This window comes from Aegilops tauschii, chromosome 6 (genome assembly GCF_002575655.3).
Source record: "Aegilops tauschii subsp. strangulata cultivar AL8/78 chromosome 6, Aet v6.0, whole genome shotgun sequence".
In the NCBI taxonomy this organism is placed as follows: Eukaryota; Viridiplantae; Streptophyta; class Magnoliopsida; order Poales; family Poaceae; genus Aegilops; species Aegilops tauschii.
Window position 1 is genome coordinate 14710912 of NC_053040.3, and position 16030 is coordinate 14726941.

The window sequence follows — 16030 nt, forward strand, 5'->3', positions numbered from 1 at the left end:
AGGATAACGTGATCCATCGGTGTGGTGCAGGAGCTACGGGAAGGCCACGTTGACGACTACGCATGGCATCTTCCAAATAATACCTATGTTTTTTTTTGAACATCAGTACAGACTTAAGCGCTCATACATACGCGCATACACTCACCCCTATGAACGCACACACGCACACCCTACTTCTATGAGTACCTCCGAGAGACTGAGCCGACACTCACAAAAAAAAAGAGACTGAGCCGGCATGTCATTTTGAAATTTACGAAGTCACCGTAGGTGCCTCGTCGTCGACGGGAATGTCTCCTCCAATTGAACATGCATCGCCGGAAATCCTGAAATAAATCCAAGATAAATAGGAGCATTAAGACTTGAACTTTGATGGGCTGGAGATACCACTGCCCACCTAACCATTCAACTACATATTGGTTCACAATAATACATATGTTTAGCTATATGTATGTATGTACATTTCATTTCTGAGATCAAAATAAACAGTATAGAGAAAAGAAAAGCACCCAAAAAATAATTTTACAAAGTGAATAATATTATTTTCATGTGATATCATAATTTCTTCGTAATCAATTTTAGGATGAATAATAACATATTTAAGAAAATATTGGTAAATGTCACGAAATTTGGTTCAATTTTTGGTTCAATCTAGGCCAACTGTGGTGGTTTTGGGTAAATAACTCACGCACACACGCGCATTCTACCCCTATGAGCACCTCCGAGAGACTGAGCCGGCATATCATCTTGAGAATTAACGAATTCACTGTAGGCGCCTTGTAGTTGAAAACGTCTCCTCCCACTGAACGCGTATCGACGGAATTCCTGAAATAAATCCAGGACGAATGCGAGCACCAGAACTTGAATCCTGGTGGGCTGGGGATACCACTGTCCACTTAACCATTCAACCACAGGTTGGTACGCAATAATACATATGTTTAGCTATTTGTATGTATGTACATTTCATTTCTAAGATCAAAATAAACAGTATAGAGGAAAGAAAAGCACCCAAAAAATAATTTTACAAAGTGAATAATATTATTTCCATGTGATATCATAATTTCTTCATAATCAATTTTAGGATGAATAATAACATATTTAAGAACATATTGGTAAATGTCACCAAATCTGGTTCAATTTTTGGTTCAATCTAGGCCGACATGTGTGGTTAATGTACGATGCTTTATCACTCCCTATTCTGTCACCGCTCCTCTCCCCCTTTCCGTCTCTCTCCCCACAGATTGATTTTTTTTTTGAGAACTCACAGACTGACGGTGCTGCTGGCGAGATGAAAGTGCGGGCCCATACCATGTGCTTCGATGAAGTGGGGATATGGGCCAAATAAGCTGGACTTCTGGGCAGGGCTGTGACTGTGCTAAATCTCAACACAAGACGACCCGGTCTATACTGCCGGAAATACAGGCCAATGACATGCCAGAAGTTGGGATCGCGAGGCAGACGCACATCCAATTGTGTCGTGAAAGAAGAAAGCGTTTGAAAATTTTGAAGATTTGCTCGTTCCTTTTAGACTTTATTTTGAATTCGCTGTTGTCAGCTCATGTATCTCTACCGTGTACAGTTCACTACTATAAATATATCATATGGTGTTGATTGTCAAAAAAAATAAAAGATATCGCATAGCCCGAGCTCTACACGACATTTGCGGATAGATAGACAGATAGATTACTCTGAATATTGTACATAATGAATTACTAAAGTAGACAAATTAAAATTTCCTTTTGAAGTAAAGCAAAACATTATTCCAGAGATTTTATTCTTCATTTTTTTTCCAACACTGCTAGCCCGTGCAGTAGCACGGTTTGACGAGAGCCTTAGTTCGGGTACCGGCAGTCACGACGTATCTCGCCATCAGCGGCCGTCTTGACCCGGACCCTGCCGAGCTTTGTCATGGCGACGGCGAAGTCGGAGAAGAACGTGCCCTGGTTGGCCGCGTAGAAGTCCACAGTGCCGCGGGACCTCTCGTCCGTGTATAGCACCTGGTCGGACCCCAGGAGGCCCCTGCCGTTCTGCAGGTTCCGGTAGTAGAAGTTGTCGAACCCTATCGGTGTCACGTCGTCCAGGAACGCGAAGTTCTGTTTGGCACATGTACCCTGGAGTTGCGCGTCGAAGCTCGGGTTCATGCTCTGGTCGTTACCACCGATCCTGTACTTGAAGAAGCCGCAGTCCGCCGCGCCCAAGGTGTGGCCACCTGAAGCGATGCGATATGGTGGTCATCGTATACTCACAATAACAGATTCAGGAATCACAAGTCCACGACGAGTTGAGTTGAATTAAATCATGTTCACGTACCTGATAGTGCGATCATGTCGGTCTGGGAGAGGCCCAAGGTTGAGAAGAAGGCGTTGAGGTTGTCGAGGTTGTCGCCGGGGTGCGGCAGCCTGACACTTCTGTCCATCGACTTCCTCCCGTCATACCTGCCCAGCTCCACTGTGTAGTTCGGCCCTCCGCTCTGCGGATTGCAGACACATTTGTTCAGGGAAGAGAGCAGTCCATATTACACCTCCAAACTACGGCCCAAGTTTAAAACGCAACCCTAAACTACGAAGCCGTCTAATTTACAACTCTCAACTTTCAATACCAGACGAAAAACAGCCCCGAGGTGGTTTTTGACTCTTTTTCTTTGACTAGTTTCGACCAATCGACGTCCTAGTCAGCGCCTAGTCATACGCCATGTCACCATCTCATGAATCTGAAATTTTCTTGTACTATGTTTTTATCCATTGGGCAAAACTTCTTGAAACTTTCACAGGTTAAATCTAAGGATTGTGTCATACGCCATGCCATACCTGGGAGACGGACTCTCTTGTGGCAAGGGCGATTATGTCAGCGCAGGACACCTTGTAACGGCACTGCGGGTCACTGTCCACGGCGGCCTTGGCGTCCAGGATCGTCTGGAACCCCTCCAGCTTCAGCGTGTAGTCGTTGGCGTTCTCGTCGTCTCCGGTGGAGCTGATGATCATGACCGATGCGTCACAGCCCTGCACGCATGACGTGCGTCGGTCTTGCATGTTAGCCATCAATTAACTTGCGTCAATGTGTACCATACCGTGGCGGCGCAGTCGTGGAAGAAGAGCCGGAGGGTGGCGGGCGCGGAGATGGGGGACTTCACCATAGACTGCTTCACGGAACTCCGGACAATGGCCTCCAGGCTGGGGCAGACCCCGGCGTAGTAGTCCGCCCGCAGCTGCGCGGCCGCGAACGGTGAGATGACAGCCACTTGGACGACGACGGCGGCGGCGAGTTTTGCCATGGAATGCATCGACGGATCGACCCCTTGAACTGCTTTTGTCAACACTGTTCCAAATTTGGTTAGTTAGCTGTTCGAAAGTGATGGCTTCTGCCCTACTAGAGTCCTAGTAGTAATGGTACTGTTCGACGGAAGGAGCCGCGCGTCCACCGGCCGGCGTGACTAAAGCAATCAAACGGCACTCAAGCTCACGCGACGGTTAATTGTCACGCCACGATTACGTTGGTGTCTTGGTGACGTTCAACTTGGTGTCTTGGATATACATACATGCTGGAGAATTTTGGACCCGGAGTGTCTCACTCACATGACATCCGAGGATTCATATCGAAAGTGACAACTGGATTTTCCTTTTCTCTGGCTGGATCTGCCGCCGACACATGGCAAAGCATGGGGAGATTATCTGGAAAAGAACACACATGCCGACGCCTCTCCACGAGGTTTAAGCCTCAGACAGCTTGAAGTCCACTGCCTCCCATATCCGTCTCAAGTGGCAGACTCCAAGCTCTCTAACTCTCTCTCTCTCTCTCTCTCTCTCTCTCTCTCTCTCTCTCTCTCTCTCTCTCTCTCTCTCTCTCTCTCTCTCTCTCTCTCTCTCTCTCTCTCTCTCAGCATTGGCGGAAGGTTTCCTAGCTAAGAATGTTTGTGTTCACTTTTTTTTTTGGAAGTTACTAATGATTAGTATTGTGTTTGGCGGAAGGTTTGATAGCTATTAGCATATGTTTGACGGAAGCTTATAGGGATAGGGTGTATGTGTGTATTCGTTCGTAGTGGTGAATGTACGCATGTATATATATGAGCGCCCGTGTCTTTTCCGTGTTTTAAAAAAAGTTAACCCCTCTTTGACCATGTACCAACTCAAACGTGCTAACAATTTTTTTCATAATCCCAATCTTACCCCTGGACCCATCTGTTAGAAAGAAATAACCCAAAAAGGGTTACCCTCTTTATATATAAAGCAACCATCACCACATACATCAGAGTGAGCCGATACAAACACATGCCACCACGGCACACAACACACACACCAAGGCATGATACAAAGGTGTCGGGCACCGACACACCACTTGAACGATAACCAAGAAACTAGAGATGACCCAAGAAAAACAACTTGGAGCCACCGAGGGGTGAGACGGACAATGACGAAGCAAGGACTCCAGGACGGTGCCTCCCAGAAGGGTACGGCCATGGATAGCCGCCACCGAAAGCTCTGATTCATCATTTTGTCCTCGCTTTCCTTCCCTTAAGTTACTACATTGTATAGAGGCTGCATCAATTAATTTGGATAGGAGGGAGTACAAAATTTCACTAATTCCTGGGATGTGGGTGGAAATTATGGATGAGTTCTTGATGCTCAGATCTGTTCTTCCCTCAACGTATGAAATGGTGAAATCATTATTTAACAAGGAGTAAAACTTATTCGTTCTTGAATATGGAATATCCATTATGAAATTTAAAAATGTGAACTAAATCATCGCATAGAAGTGCAGTTATGAGCGGGTCCCATGTTTCTGTGTGTTTACTACGCTGCAAAATTCAGTCATTTGGCTAAACCATCCCAAGGTAAGGGCAAAATTATATTTTTCAGTTGCCACTTGACGGTCCACTACCTGTAGTGGCATATGTATACGTCTTGCAAAATTTCAGTGACATATTTGGAATAACATATGAGGGTACGGGTAAATTTACAATCGCATATACGGAATTCACCCTTACACATTTTATAGTCCATTTATAGACAGTGATATGTTTGGACAATGAGCAATCTTCGTATGCCACAAGTCTCTAATTTGGATATCGACAGTCACGGCGTATCTCGCCGTCAACGGCCGTCTTGACCCCAACCCTGCCTAGTTTTGTCATGGCCACGCTAAAGTCGTAGAAGAAGGTGCCCTGGTTGGATGAGTAGTAGTCTACGGTACCGCGTGATCTCTCGTCTGTGTACAACACCTGGTCGGAGCCTAGGAGGCCCCTGCCTTTCTGCAGGAGCTGGAAGTAGGAGTTGTCAAATCCCACTGGTGTCACGTCGTCCAGGAACGCGGAGTTCTGCCTGGCACAGGTGCCCTGAAGCTGCGCGTCAAAGCTCGGGTTCATGCTAGGGTCCCTGCCCTTGGTCCTGTGCTGGAAGAAGCCGCAGTCCGCCGCGCCCAAGGTGTGGGCACCTAAGGTGGTGGTAGATGGTGGTCAACAACAGGTCGGCCGACGTGATCAGAATATCAGATTCAGAATTTGATGACATGTTGAACTGAATCACGTACCTGATAATGCGATCATGTCGATCTGGGAGAGGCCTAGGGTATAGAAGAAGGCATTGAGGCTGTCAAGGTTGTCGTCGACGTGCGGCAGCATGACGCTGTTCCTTGTCGAGATCTTCCCATCGTACCTTCCCAACTCCACTGTGTAGTTGGGCCCTCCGCTCTGCAACACATTTGTTCATGGTCGTCTCATGGCAAAGGAAGATGGTCCTCCTCCTACTGTATTTTATTTTAAATAATGGGCTATTGCGCAAAATTAAAGCTGCACGTGTTATGCACTATTGATTTTTTTTGCTAATAATGCGCACTATTGTAATTAATTTCATTAGTACTACTAAATTTGGACGTTAGCTTAGCGTCACGCTAAAGCTATATATGCCATGCTTTGCTTTATTATGGTTGGATGTTTTCTGCTATGCCTTTGTTATTGCTCAATGGTTTGTTGCTATAATTGGCTGTATGCGCCAATCTTTACTTTGTTATATGGCTGGGTATATATCACGTATATTTTTTTTGCGGGGAATATATCACGTATATGTGATATATCATATACGAATGCATATCAATTGTCAAGTATATCTGTATATACGATACCAAATTGATGCATGATTGTATACATTTTTTTCTTCATTTTATTTTTATGATGTAAGAAAATTGCCAAATGAAGCTTAGTTTCACTGTACCTCCATTATCAATTTTCATAGCTTTTGGGTAGACCAACACTACCTGGAGACGGACTCTCTTGCGGCGAGGGCGATTATGTCGGGGCAAGACACCTTGTAACGGCACTGAGGGTCGCTGTCCACGGCAGCCTTGGCGTCCAGGATCGTCTGGAAGCCCTCCGGCTTCAGCGAGTAGTCGTCGTAGTTCCGCCATTTGTCGTCGACGGTTGGGCTGATGATCATGACCGATGCGTCGCAGCCCTGCACGTTCGCGTGCGTCCGTCAGTCTGTCAGTCGTGCAAGAGAGCGCTGTTATTACCTGTGTGTGTGCCATACCATGACGGCGCAGTCGTGGAAGAAGAGCCTGAGGGTGGCGGGCGCGGAGATGGGGGACTTGACCATGGACTGCTTCACGGAGTACCGGACAATGCCCTCCAGGTTGGGGCAGACGCTGGCATAGTAGTCCGGCCGCAGCTGCGCGGCTGCGAATGACGAGAAGATAGCGACTTCGACCACGACGACAATGGCGGGGAGTGAGGCTAACGACCCGAGGTTCGCCATGGAATTGGTCGACCCTTCAATCAACTGCTTTTTTTGTCAAGGCTGTTGTGTTGCGTGATCTTCTACAAGAGGCAGTACAAGAAACTGATGGCTCTGCCGCCCTACTCCAGCATATATATTCGACGGTCGATCCGCCGGCGGCCGCTGCCGGTCCGGCGTGACTAAAGCAAAACGGCACCGAAGCTCACGCCACGATTACTTTACACGCCACGACAAAGTTGGTGTCTCGGTGATGTTCAAGTGCGCTGGATCCTTATCGAAAGTGACCATCGAATAAGGATGTACACATGCATGAACATACTTTCAAACTGCCGCGTCGTCACCTCCAAAAATGGTCACCTCGTTATTGCATGTGTCGCTTGGACTCTAGTAGTCCAGTGCACAGCAAACTGTCATCGTCACCTCCGCATGTCTGTCTGAAGTGGCAGGAGTTGCAAAGTGACAAATATATCCACTTCGAAATCTGTCTCATGTGACAGCTCACCATTCTGGTAACGTACAAGTGAAGGACGATTTCTTTAGCGCAGGTTTGTTCATTGGTCGGAATGGTAAGGACACGAGGTTTATATATCATCACTCAACGGCAACACGCTACTGCGACGGATATCTTTAATTGGGAATTACCTAGGGATAATCTATGTGGTCTAGCGATAATCTCAATAAAAGGGGAGGCGTAGATAATGATAACTGCTTATTTTGTGATGAGAAAAATATATGGATCACTTGTTCCTTCATTGTGATATAGCCAGCTGGTATATACTTGGAGCATTGTTAAGTTAATTATTGCTGCGATTATTTGATCGATCTGGAAAACTACAGATAGTGCTCATTTCCGGGGTAGATTCCGCATGATCCTATTGCAGCGGTATCTTTAGCATCTATTTGTTTCCGTATTAGTACATGGCATACCGTACATAAAGGAGCATCGAGCCAGCGAATAGGGGCAAAAAAAAAACCATCAGAGAGCTGTTGAGATTTTTCAAAGGAGAAAAGGCTGGGGGCCAATGGTGCAGCGGATCGCTGGATGCTTTGCCGTTTCACCAGGGGTTCTTGAGAAAAAAAGGTTTCGGCGAAAAAGGTGCACTTGTGAGATGTGAATCAAGTCTTGCGGATAGAAAGTTGTATCTGTAATGTCAATGACTCGTGGTCTCAGTTCTGTTACAAGAAAGAAATTGTAGTGATGTTTCGCTTTTCTGGGATCTGGTTTGGTTTGGTCTTTCGGGCTCAAATATTGTGTAGTAGTTACTCTCTCCGTTTCAAAATTATTGAAGTTTTAGGTTTGCCTGAGTTAAATTTGTTAAGTTTCACCAAGTCTATATGAAAAATATATAAACATCTAGAACACCAATTTGGTCCAATGATATTTAGAGTTAAATATATTTTGAACTATGTATATTTAGTGCTGTAGATCTTTGTTGATTTTTACATAAAGTTGGTCCAACTTAGACAAGTTTGACTTATGACACAGCTAGAACTCCTATTATTTTGGAATGGAGGAAGTATATAACAAGATATTTGAGATCAGGTGGGGTGGCTGTGCTTTTATGGTGACGCTTGGTTTCCTATTTTTGAAACCACTGTCGTGTATGATCAGTTTCATATCAATGAAATTGCGGCGGGGAGCCCTTGAACCAGGGAAAAATACTTTGCGCGCGTAACAGGGATATTGGTTTTCGGCGTGCGCTCTTTGTCGTAAGTGGGTGGCATGGTTGTACCTTGTTAATATGTTGATGGCAGTTAACCAATCACACAAACTTGGCATCTTCTATTGAAGCCTGACTGTGTGGGGTATCTTCTCTATTTGATATTTGTATGTCAAGATGGCAAACGAGGGTTACAAGTTTTGCACAAAATTCATTTCGAAACTCAAGTAACCACTAAACTTCAATATCTTAGTGATGAAAGACATTATGGGGCACCCACATATGGCAATGTAGTAAAAAGTGTTGTTATTATGACCACGACAAAATGACACACCACTATTTGTTTGTCATGTCCTTTCACTTGGTTATTATATATGGTGCCCAATTCACATAGATTTAATCTCGCACCACCCACGAGCATCTCGGGTATGTTCGGGACCCTGGTTATCACGTGCTCGCCCTAAACATAAAGGCAAGATCTATGTGAGAGCATGTGTTTTGTGTTGGAAAATATAGAATTGCCATAACCTTTTTAATAGGGTTGGAGTTTGCAACAAAAATATCATGTCATTTTTGAAACTACGTTATTTTAAGATGTTCCAAAGTTCATGGAAGACAACAGAGAGAATGATGGTACCCGAATGGATCCAACCGTGATGAGGATGATACAATATTATGTGTGTGGGTGGGAGGGGGGGGGGGGGGGAGGAGGGGGCCGGGGCACTAGAACAAAGATAGTTGTAGTTGAGATCAAGCTGCTCAGTTTGGTACCATAAAGTGTGGTTGTTGTTGGTTTGCATTTTGTAGTGAGCAATTAGAAAGATCATGTACGAATCAACAATGAGCGCCCTGAACAACACTTCCCCAGCCCCCACATTCCGGCGAGGGGTGAGGCAGTGCGCACAGGTGGAAAACTCCCAGTTCCACTTAAATCGGTGGAATCACCCTTGGAATCATCGGAGCACGGTCATACACTTACAGTTTCATATGCCGTCCCTTGGTTCTCCACCTTGAGCCATCATATCTCATGTGTATGGAACTTGTTTTTTTTTTCTCAACTGAGATTTTTGGAAACCGGTCGGTAACCAGCCTTTTCTTTACCCATCGAGAAATGTCGCTACGAACAAAAAAAATCAAATTATTTGAATTTGAACTACATAAATGATCATATAGTGTGCCTATGTCTTTGTAGACACACAACCTGCTTTACCACAGCGGAAATGGCTACCAAATTTCACCTTGGAGGTCATGGAATCGATCGCGCGTTTCTTGTCTGTACCGGTGGGCCACTTGCAGGTAAAATAGAAAAAAGAAAAGCTTAGCTAGGAGGACTCAACCCCATGACCTCTGCAGAAGCTGCACAACAAACTGACCACCGGAACAAGCATGAGTTTGTGAATATTGTAGGTAAATATAACCGGAAATTTTAATTAGGGTCTGTTTGCCAGGGGCCAATCCCGGCGAACGCGCTCTTTTATGTTGGTTTCGTTGCATGAGTCTTGGCACAGGGGACATGAGACACATCAGATTTTGAACTCGTTCGCTGTGATACAAATCCAGCGAACGTTGTCTTATACAAAACACTAGCACCCACCGCACTGACTTGTCATGTGAGCCTCCACCTCGAAGACCTAGGATAAAATCTCGGTCCCTCCTTATTTTTCTACTTTTTTACGAGATGGCAAAATATGTTTTCTTTTGCTTAGGTACATGGCAATTTTTCAAAAAAAATTAACACAACAGTTTTTATAATTTTTTGTAATTTGTCGCATGGAAAATTTAAACTTTTTTCTAATGTCCACAACTCAAGTTTGTTTTTGTACATGACAATTCCATTATTAGTAACACGACATTTTAACTTTTAGGAGGATAGCATTTTAATTATTAAGAGGATGGCATTTTTATTTCCTAATGTTAACAAGTCAAGTTTGTTTTCGTACATGGCAGTTTTATTATATTAATAACATGGCATTTCTATTATTAAGAGAATGACATTTTTATTACTACTATGATGACATTTTTATTTCCTAATGTTCACAAGTCAAGTTTTTTTTGTACATGGCAGTTTTATTATTAATAACATGGCATTTTTACTATTAAGAGGATGACATTTTTATTATTAGGATGATGGTACACTTTTAGACTTTTTTGTACTGTAACATGGCATTTTGTGTTGGTCCATGGCGAAAACAAAGAAAATGTTATCACAAACATGGCAATCTTTTGCACCGTGACATGACATGAAACATCTCACGAACAAAATTCACCGAAAATAGATTAGTTAAATATGTCACTTTCAATTTTGTGAGAACTCTTTGTACAGTCAATTTTTGGGAATGGCAATTATGTAGAGTAAAATCATGGAATTCTTTTTATGCATCCAAAAACCTTGAGCTGGTGATAATTCATTTTTAGCTGTTTTTATAAGATGACAAGAATTTGGAATTTTTTGTAAAATGGTGAACGGGCTGGGAGGAGCATTAAATGGGCTGACTGAGCCTATTTAGCCCTGGGTTCTCCGAGCGAACAAAGAGCATGATTGGTTTGTTGCCAATATTTGGCTAGCCAACACTTGCCAACTATTGGCAACTTTGTGTGAGATGGCAAGACAACTCGGTAATCAAGCAAGTAGTAGCCAATATTTGGCACAATGCCAAACATTGGCATGCCAATTTTTGGCACCAAATCAATTATGCTCAAAAACTGTTCGCTCGCTCGAATGAACGGGAACGATCATTCGATGGTGTCTCCTCCTGGGGAATGGCAACCAGTTCTTGTGGTCGTCTTCTGTGTCGTTTCATGGACTTCTTGACCCGCCATCTTTGGAGGCACAAGCATGTAACGAGGCCCTTACTCTTGCTAAAGATCTCAACTTACCCAAACTGGTAATTGCATCCGATCGCCTCGAGGTTGTCACGAACATCAAGAAAGGTGCAGCGTCAGTTTATGCACCGGAGATCAATGAGATTCATTATCGCATGAAGGACTTTGAAGAAGTTACTTTCTGCTTTGAAGCCCGGGAGTCTAATTCTGAAGCACATGATTTAGCTAAAGCTTCTTCGACACTTGTAACCTGGCGCCATTTGGGGCTAGGGGTAGTGCCTGATATAATCTATATCCCAGACACTATAGTTATTCAATAAAGCCCCTAGTTTACCTAAAACAAGTTAATGCGGTCCAGTATAATATGTATAATACAGTAAAATGGAGAATATGCCCCATCCCATCAAAAATAATAGTTGATGAAAAATTGAATTCAAAATTCATTTGAATAATTTTGTACGAAAGAATCTGAAATTTTCAAGATTTTATGAAAACCGTTTTTTGCCCCTTTTGGATTAAAAAAATGGGACGGAGAAAAGAAACCTTGACTGAGCTATGATACAGGTGACCTGCAGGAAATAATAATAGTGACCAATTATTATTTTCTTTCAAGTGTATAGGGCATCTGTAGCCGAACCCTAAAACTGGTTAGAGGAGTAAAATTTGAAGTTTAATTCTACTCCTCTAAACGGCACCTAGCCGAAGTCGTAAACTGGATGGAGGTGTAAAAAATTTACTCCTTAGCACCGCGGGCTCCTATTTTTACTTGGACGCCCAGCCACCCGAGCAAAAGCAACCCCCTCTTTCCTCGGCCTCACCCACCCCACTCCCGCCACATCTACTCTGGGGGGCTCCTCTCTAGCCTCCGTTGGCCACAACACGCCACCCCCCCCCCCCCCCAACCCCGACCCGCCACGCTCCTCCACCCGTATTTCGTCCTCTCTCGCCGACGGCCGGGCCTAAATCAGCAGATCTATGACCCTCACCGCCAGTGGGGTATTCGATGCATCCCAGCCGCGGGGGCCATCATGTTTTCGATGGATTTGATAGGGACTGAACCATGCATCCCCCTCAACCAGTCCCGCATATCGGTATGTCCTCCTCCTCTCGGCACTCGGATCTTACTCATCTACCTACCACCGGCAGAGCCAAGTTCGGACATTGGCCGGCTGAGCACTAGCCCAGGGGCTCGTTGGTTCACCGATGCCGGTCATCAAGTTTGATCACTCCCTGCGGCTGGTGTTGTACAGAGTTTCAAGCACTTGAAACATCTCGGATGGGTGTTCTTCGAATGCGAAAAGGACGGGGTGAGTTCTATTTTGCGGTTGTTCTTCGCATTCGTCGCAATTTGGGACTTATTCAAAATTGTAGGAAGGATGCAAGTTTTAATATTGGGGAGAAGAATACATCGATCGATTGTAAGAGAGATATTTGCTAGATGTTCGGGCCCTACTTGCTATAGAGTTTAGACTAGAGACGACCCAGTGTCCAATTGTGTGGAGGTGAAGAAGAACGAAGTGTGCAAACTCAAGAAGCCGATAAAGAAAAGCAACAATGTGGGCAATCGAGATATAGAGAAAGTATTAAATGAACTAGTCGGAGCAGTTAGGGCACTTGGATTTATATTGAAGTGTCTAATTTTTCTTATAGTTTTCTTTGGATCGGTCCTTTAGCGATGAATTGGTGAACTGTGTAACCATCATGTCGTTTAATAAAGTAATATATGTGAGAAGTTTATTTCGGTGGCTGAAAATTAAGGGATCAACTAGAAACGACCAAAACTTAAAAGAGTAAAAATATTCCAGTAAAGTTTACTCGGCCATTTACACCTTTATTATTTAGGGGGTCGGTTAGAGATGCCCTAACCACATGTGTACTGATGCATTTTGTTAGCTTATTATTCACAGGAACTATGATGATGATACTTAGTTTGTTGACTGTTGTACAATCTTTTTCCGTCAGAATACCACGTATTCCATGTAGTTTGTGACCGGACGTGCTGTGGATTTGATCCCTTGTCCGACTCAGATTTTGACGGAAAACGATCACGGATTCAGATTTTGTGATCAATCTATATATGTCGGCAACTCATATTGGAACCAAATCTATTTCGGTGACAGATGTGCCTATATATGTTGTTCCATTGTGGTTGTGCGCTTCAGACGTGCCCGCCCGGAGAAACCGTCAGCAGCAAAACTGATCTCGATCTTCGTCTCGATCTACCAACGATGGGGGAACCTGCTCCCGCTCCGCCGCCGGAATCCGCGCCCCCGGAGGCCTTGCTCGTCACGTTGACGCGGGAGCCCGGCAGGCCCGACGAGGCCACGTTCTTTAGGGTCTCCTCCCCGTCCAAGCCCGCGCCCATGCCGCACCGCGTCACTATCCCGAGCGGCTACAGCGTATCCAACGTCTGCAACGGCCTTCTCTGCTTCGCGCGTGTCCGTGACAGTGCCGAGGCGCCGGCGTTCATCTGCAATCCCGTCACCGGCGAGACCGCGAAGGTCCCCAAGGCGCCTCCACCCATGGGGTTCACTGGCGGCACCATCTACCGCATCTTCGCCTTGGGGTTCAGCCCCTCCACTAAAGAGCACAGGCTGTTTCGGTTCACGTTCTCGCCCTTTAGCTCCATCCATGGGAAACACATCGACCTGTGCGTGTGCACCTTAGACGGCGCTGCAGGCGGCGGCGGATGGCGTCAGAGCTCGTTCCGCTCCCTGTGCCCCCTGCTGTCCACTTTGCTCCCGGTGCTCGTCCAAGGCAAGCTCTACTTGGTGACCACCGGCAAGACAGGCCCAGGGGAGCGCCGGAACCCCGATGGGTTGCTGGAGGTCGACGTTGCGACCGAGGCAGGCCGCACGCACTGCCTCCCGTTCGAGGCCGACGAGTACCACTCGGCCTGGGACCCGCTGGTGAATACCTGCGAGATGGGCGGGAGGCTGTGCCTCGCCGTGGACATCCTCAGGGGCACGGAGACCACTGTCCGGAAGATCCAGTTCTGGGTCCTCATGTTTTCGTCGCTGCCTGACCACCACGATTTGCGTTGGGACCTACACTACAGCTTCCACGTCGATGGCAACTACTATTTCTTCCAGCCGAGGAGCGTTTGGTTTGACAACGGCGAGATGACACTGTGCTACAGGGATTACAAGGTCTTGTTCAAGCATGGCACGAGGGGACGCTTGCCGGAGCCGTCTCCGGACGCTGATTGTCCGCAATGTGTCCGGCAGATCGAGCTGCCGCAAATGCCATCCAACTGCCAATGGAACATCTTCGCAGGCTATCGCCCCAGCCTGCTCTCGCCTCTCACCTTGGCACCGCCGCCATCCTGTTGGGACGGCGACGAGGAAAGAGAAAAATTCGAGCACGCCTTGTTGCGTGCACTAGAATGAATCAGACCAATGGAAGCATCATGCATACGCTGAGTTAACTCAAAGATGATGGCAACCATTAATTCTCTCCTAGTGCAGGATCGAACTCCACATATACGCAGGATCGAACTCGGCATATTCATGGTCACATTACTTATAGCTTCCAAATTATGTTTTTTTTGCGGGTAAGATTCCATATTTTTTTAACTAGGACAATTGCCCTAACAATGCTAGGGCATCACGTAAGTTTTTTTTATTTTGTGCTTGAAATATAAATTGTGCTTTCATAGATATTAATATTCTGTGATAAAAAAATAATACAGTTCAGTTAGTTGTGTAGACCTCTGTCCGGTAATCTAGAAGTTGTTATTTTGAACATTTGCTAGATCATCAAAATACAACTTTGACCAACATAATATTTATTAAATCTGAAAAGAGTTGTATATTGTGAGAGTACTTTTTGTCGCAAATCACATTCATACTTTCAAAGTATCCAATTGAAATATTTATACTGAGTACATATATTAGTATTCAATGTTCTCAAGAAACCGAGTCCTTGGAAAAAAGGACATCTACAACTGAGCGGCTAGTGATAATTACACCTTACACAAAGACACCATATTAATGGTGATCCTGTGTATTGTTTGTGCTTGGTATTGGCATAAGAACACATAATTAAGTACAGATCTCCATAGTTATATCTGATGTTGTATCAATACACTAGGCAAAATTTCCGATTAAGATCCTATATATAGCTAGTTTTTATGTGATTTTAGACGTATACTTATGAATATTGATATGGTCCATTAATAATTGGGGTTCACATGACAAATGCCCTAAGGTTATCATACAATTATAACAAAACTTGTTTTGATACCTATGGAACCATTTAAAATTTTAAATAATAGTTTTAATTGAATAACACAAGAAATTACTTATATTGAAGTAAAATCAACAAAACAACCAATTGACTTTGACAGGTAAGTAAGCTAAATAATTATTTTAATTTACCTAGATCTTTCACATTCTACTCTAATTTATTCACAATTTTAAACACCCTGTCATTTTAGATATGGATATAGTCTCCAAAATATAAGATAGATTTTTTTTGAGAGCAATGTTTTAAGTTGTTTAATTTAGTATTGAGCATCATAAAATGGATCTTAACACTAAAAATAGGTAATGTGTTTTTACTTATTTCTGACATAGTATGTCTATTTAACTTGATTGTAAATCAAGTGTGAATCCCCAAAGTCTTTTAGGACACGACACGGTCTTGAAGATAGTACTTTGACTATCTTTGTTGGAAAATTTGTGTCTCGCGTAGAAATAATTATGTGGTTCAGGTGATGTATCTATGGTATTGATTTGGTGTTTGTAAGTGTTGATACATTTCTCTTCAAACTTGATTATAAAGTTTGACTTTTGAATAATTCTATACAAAATTTAATTTTCC

The 16030-nt window shown here is 44.3% G+C and overlaps 2 protein-coding genes across 2 annotated transcripts; both read right to left on the reverse strand.

Annotated features, from left to right (window-relative positions):
- Positions 1-1656: 1656 nt before the first annotated feature.
- On the reverse strand, positions 1657-3705 carry LOC141020561 (peroxidase 45-like). Its single transcript, XM_020336073.4, has 4 exons — positions 3065-3705; positions 2805-2996; positions 2308-2467; positions 1657-2206 (listed from the first exon to the last, which is right to left on the reverse strand). The coding sequence occupies exons 1-4, from the start codon at positions 3275-3277 to the stop codon at positions 1830-1832; spliced, it is 942 nt and encodes a 313-aa protein (XP_020191662.3). The 5' UTR covers positions 3278-3705; the 3' UTR covers positions 1657-1829.
- A 1198-nt stretch (positions 3706-4903) lies between these two features.
- Positions 4904-6837, reverse strand: LOC109777441 (peroxidase 45-like). The gene is made up of 4 exons (XM_045229552.2): positions 6516-6837; positions 6246-6440; positions 5521-5683; positions 4904-5424 (listed from the first exon to the last, which is right to left on the reverse strand). The coding sequence occupies exons 1-4, from the start codon at positions 6738-6740 to the stop codon at positions 5048-5050; spliced, it is 960 nt and encodes a 319-aa protein (XP_045085487.1). The 5' UTR covers positions 6741-6837; the 3' UTR covers positions 4904-5047.
- Between the last annotated feature and the right edge of the window lie 9193 nt (positions 6838-16030).

Coding starts and splice junctions, on each gene's coding strand:
- LOC141020561 (XM_020336073.4), bottom strand. CDS start 3,277: ATGCATTCCATGGCAAAACTCGCCGCCGCCGTCGTCGTCCAAGTGGCT. Junction 2,997..3,064: donor TCCACGACTGCGCCGCCACG/GTATGGTACACA, acceptor TCATGCGTGCAG/GGCTGTGACGCATCGGTCAT. Junction 2,207..2,307: donor CGACATGATCGCACTATCAG/GTACGTGAACAT, acceptor GCATCGCTTCAG/GTGGCCACACCTTGGGCGCG.
- LOC109777441 (XM_045229552.2), bottom strand. CDS start 6,740: ATGGCGAACCTCGGGTCGTTAGCCTCACTCCCCGCCATTGTCGTCGTG. Junction 6,441..6,515: donor TCCACGACTGCGCCGTCATG/GTATGGCACACA, acceptor GCGAACGTGCAG/GGCTGCGACGCATCGGTCAT. Junction 5,684..6,245: donor CCGCAAGAGAGTCCGTCTCC/AGGTAGTGTTGG, acceptor ACAAATGTGTTG/CAGAGCGGAGGGCCCAACTA.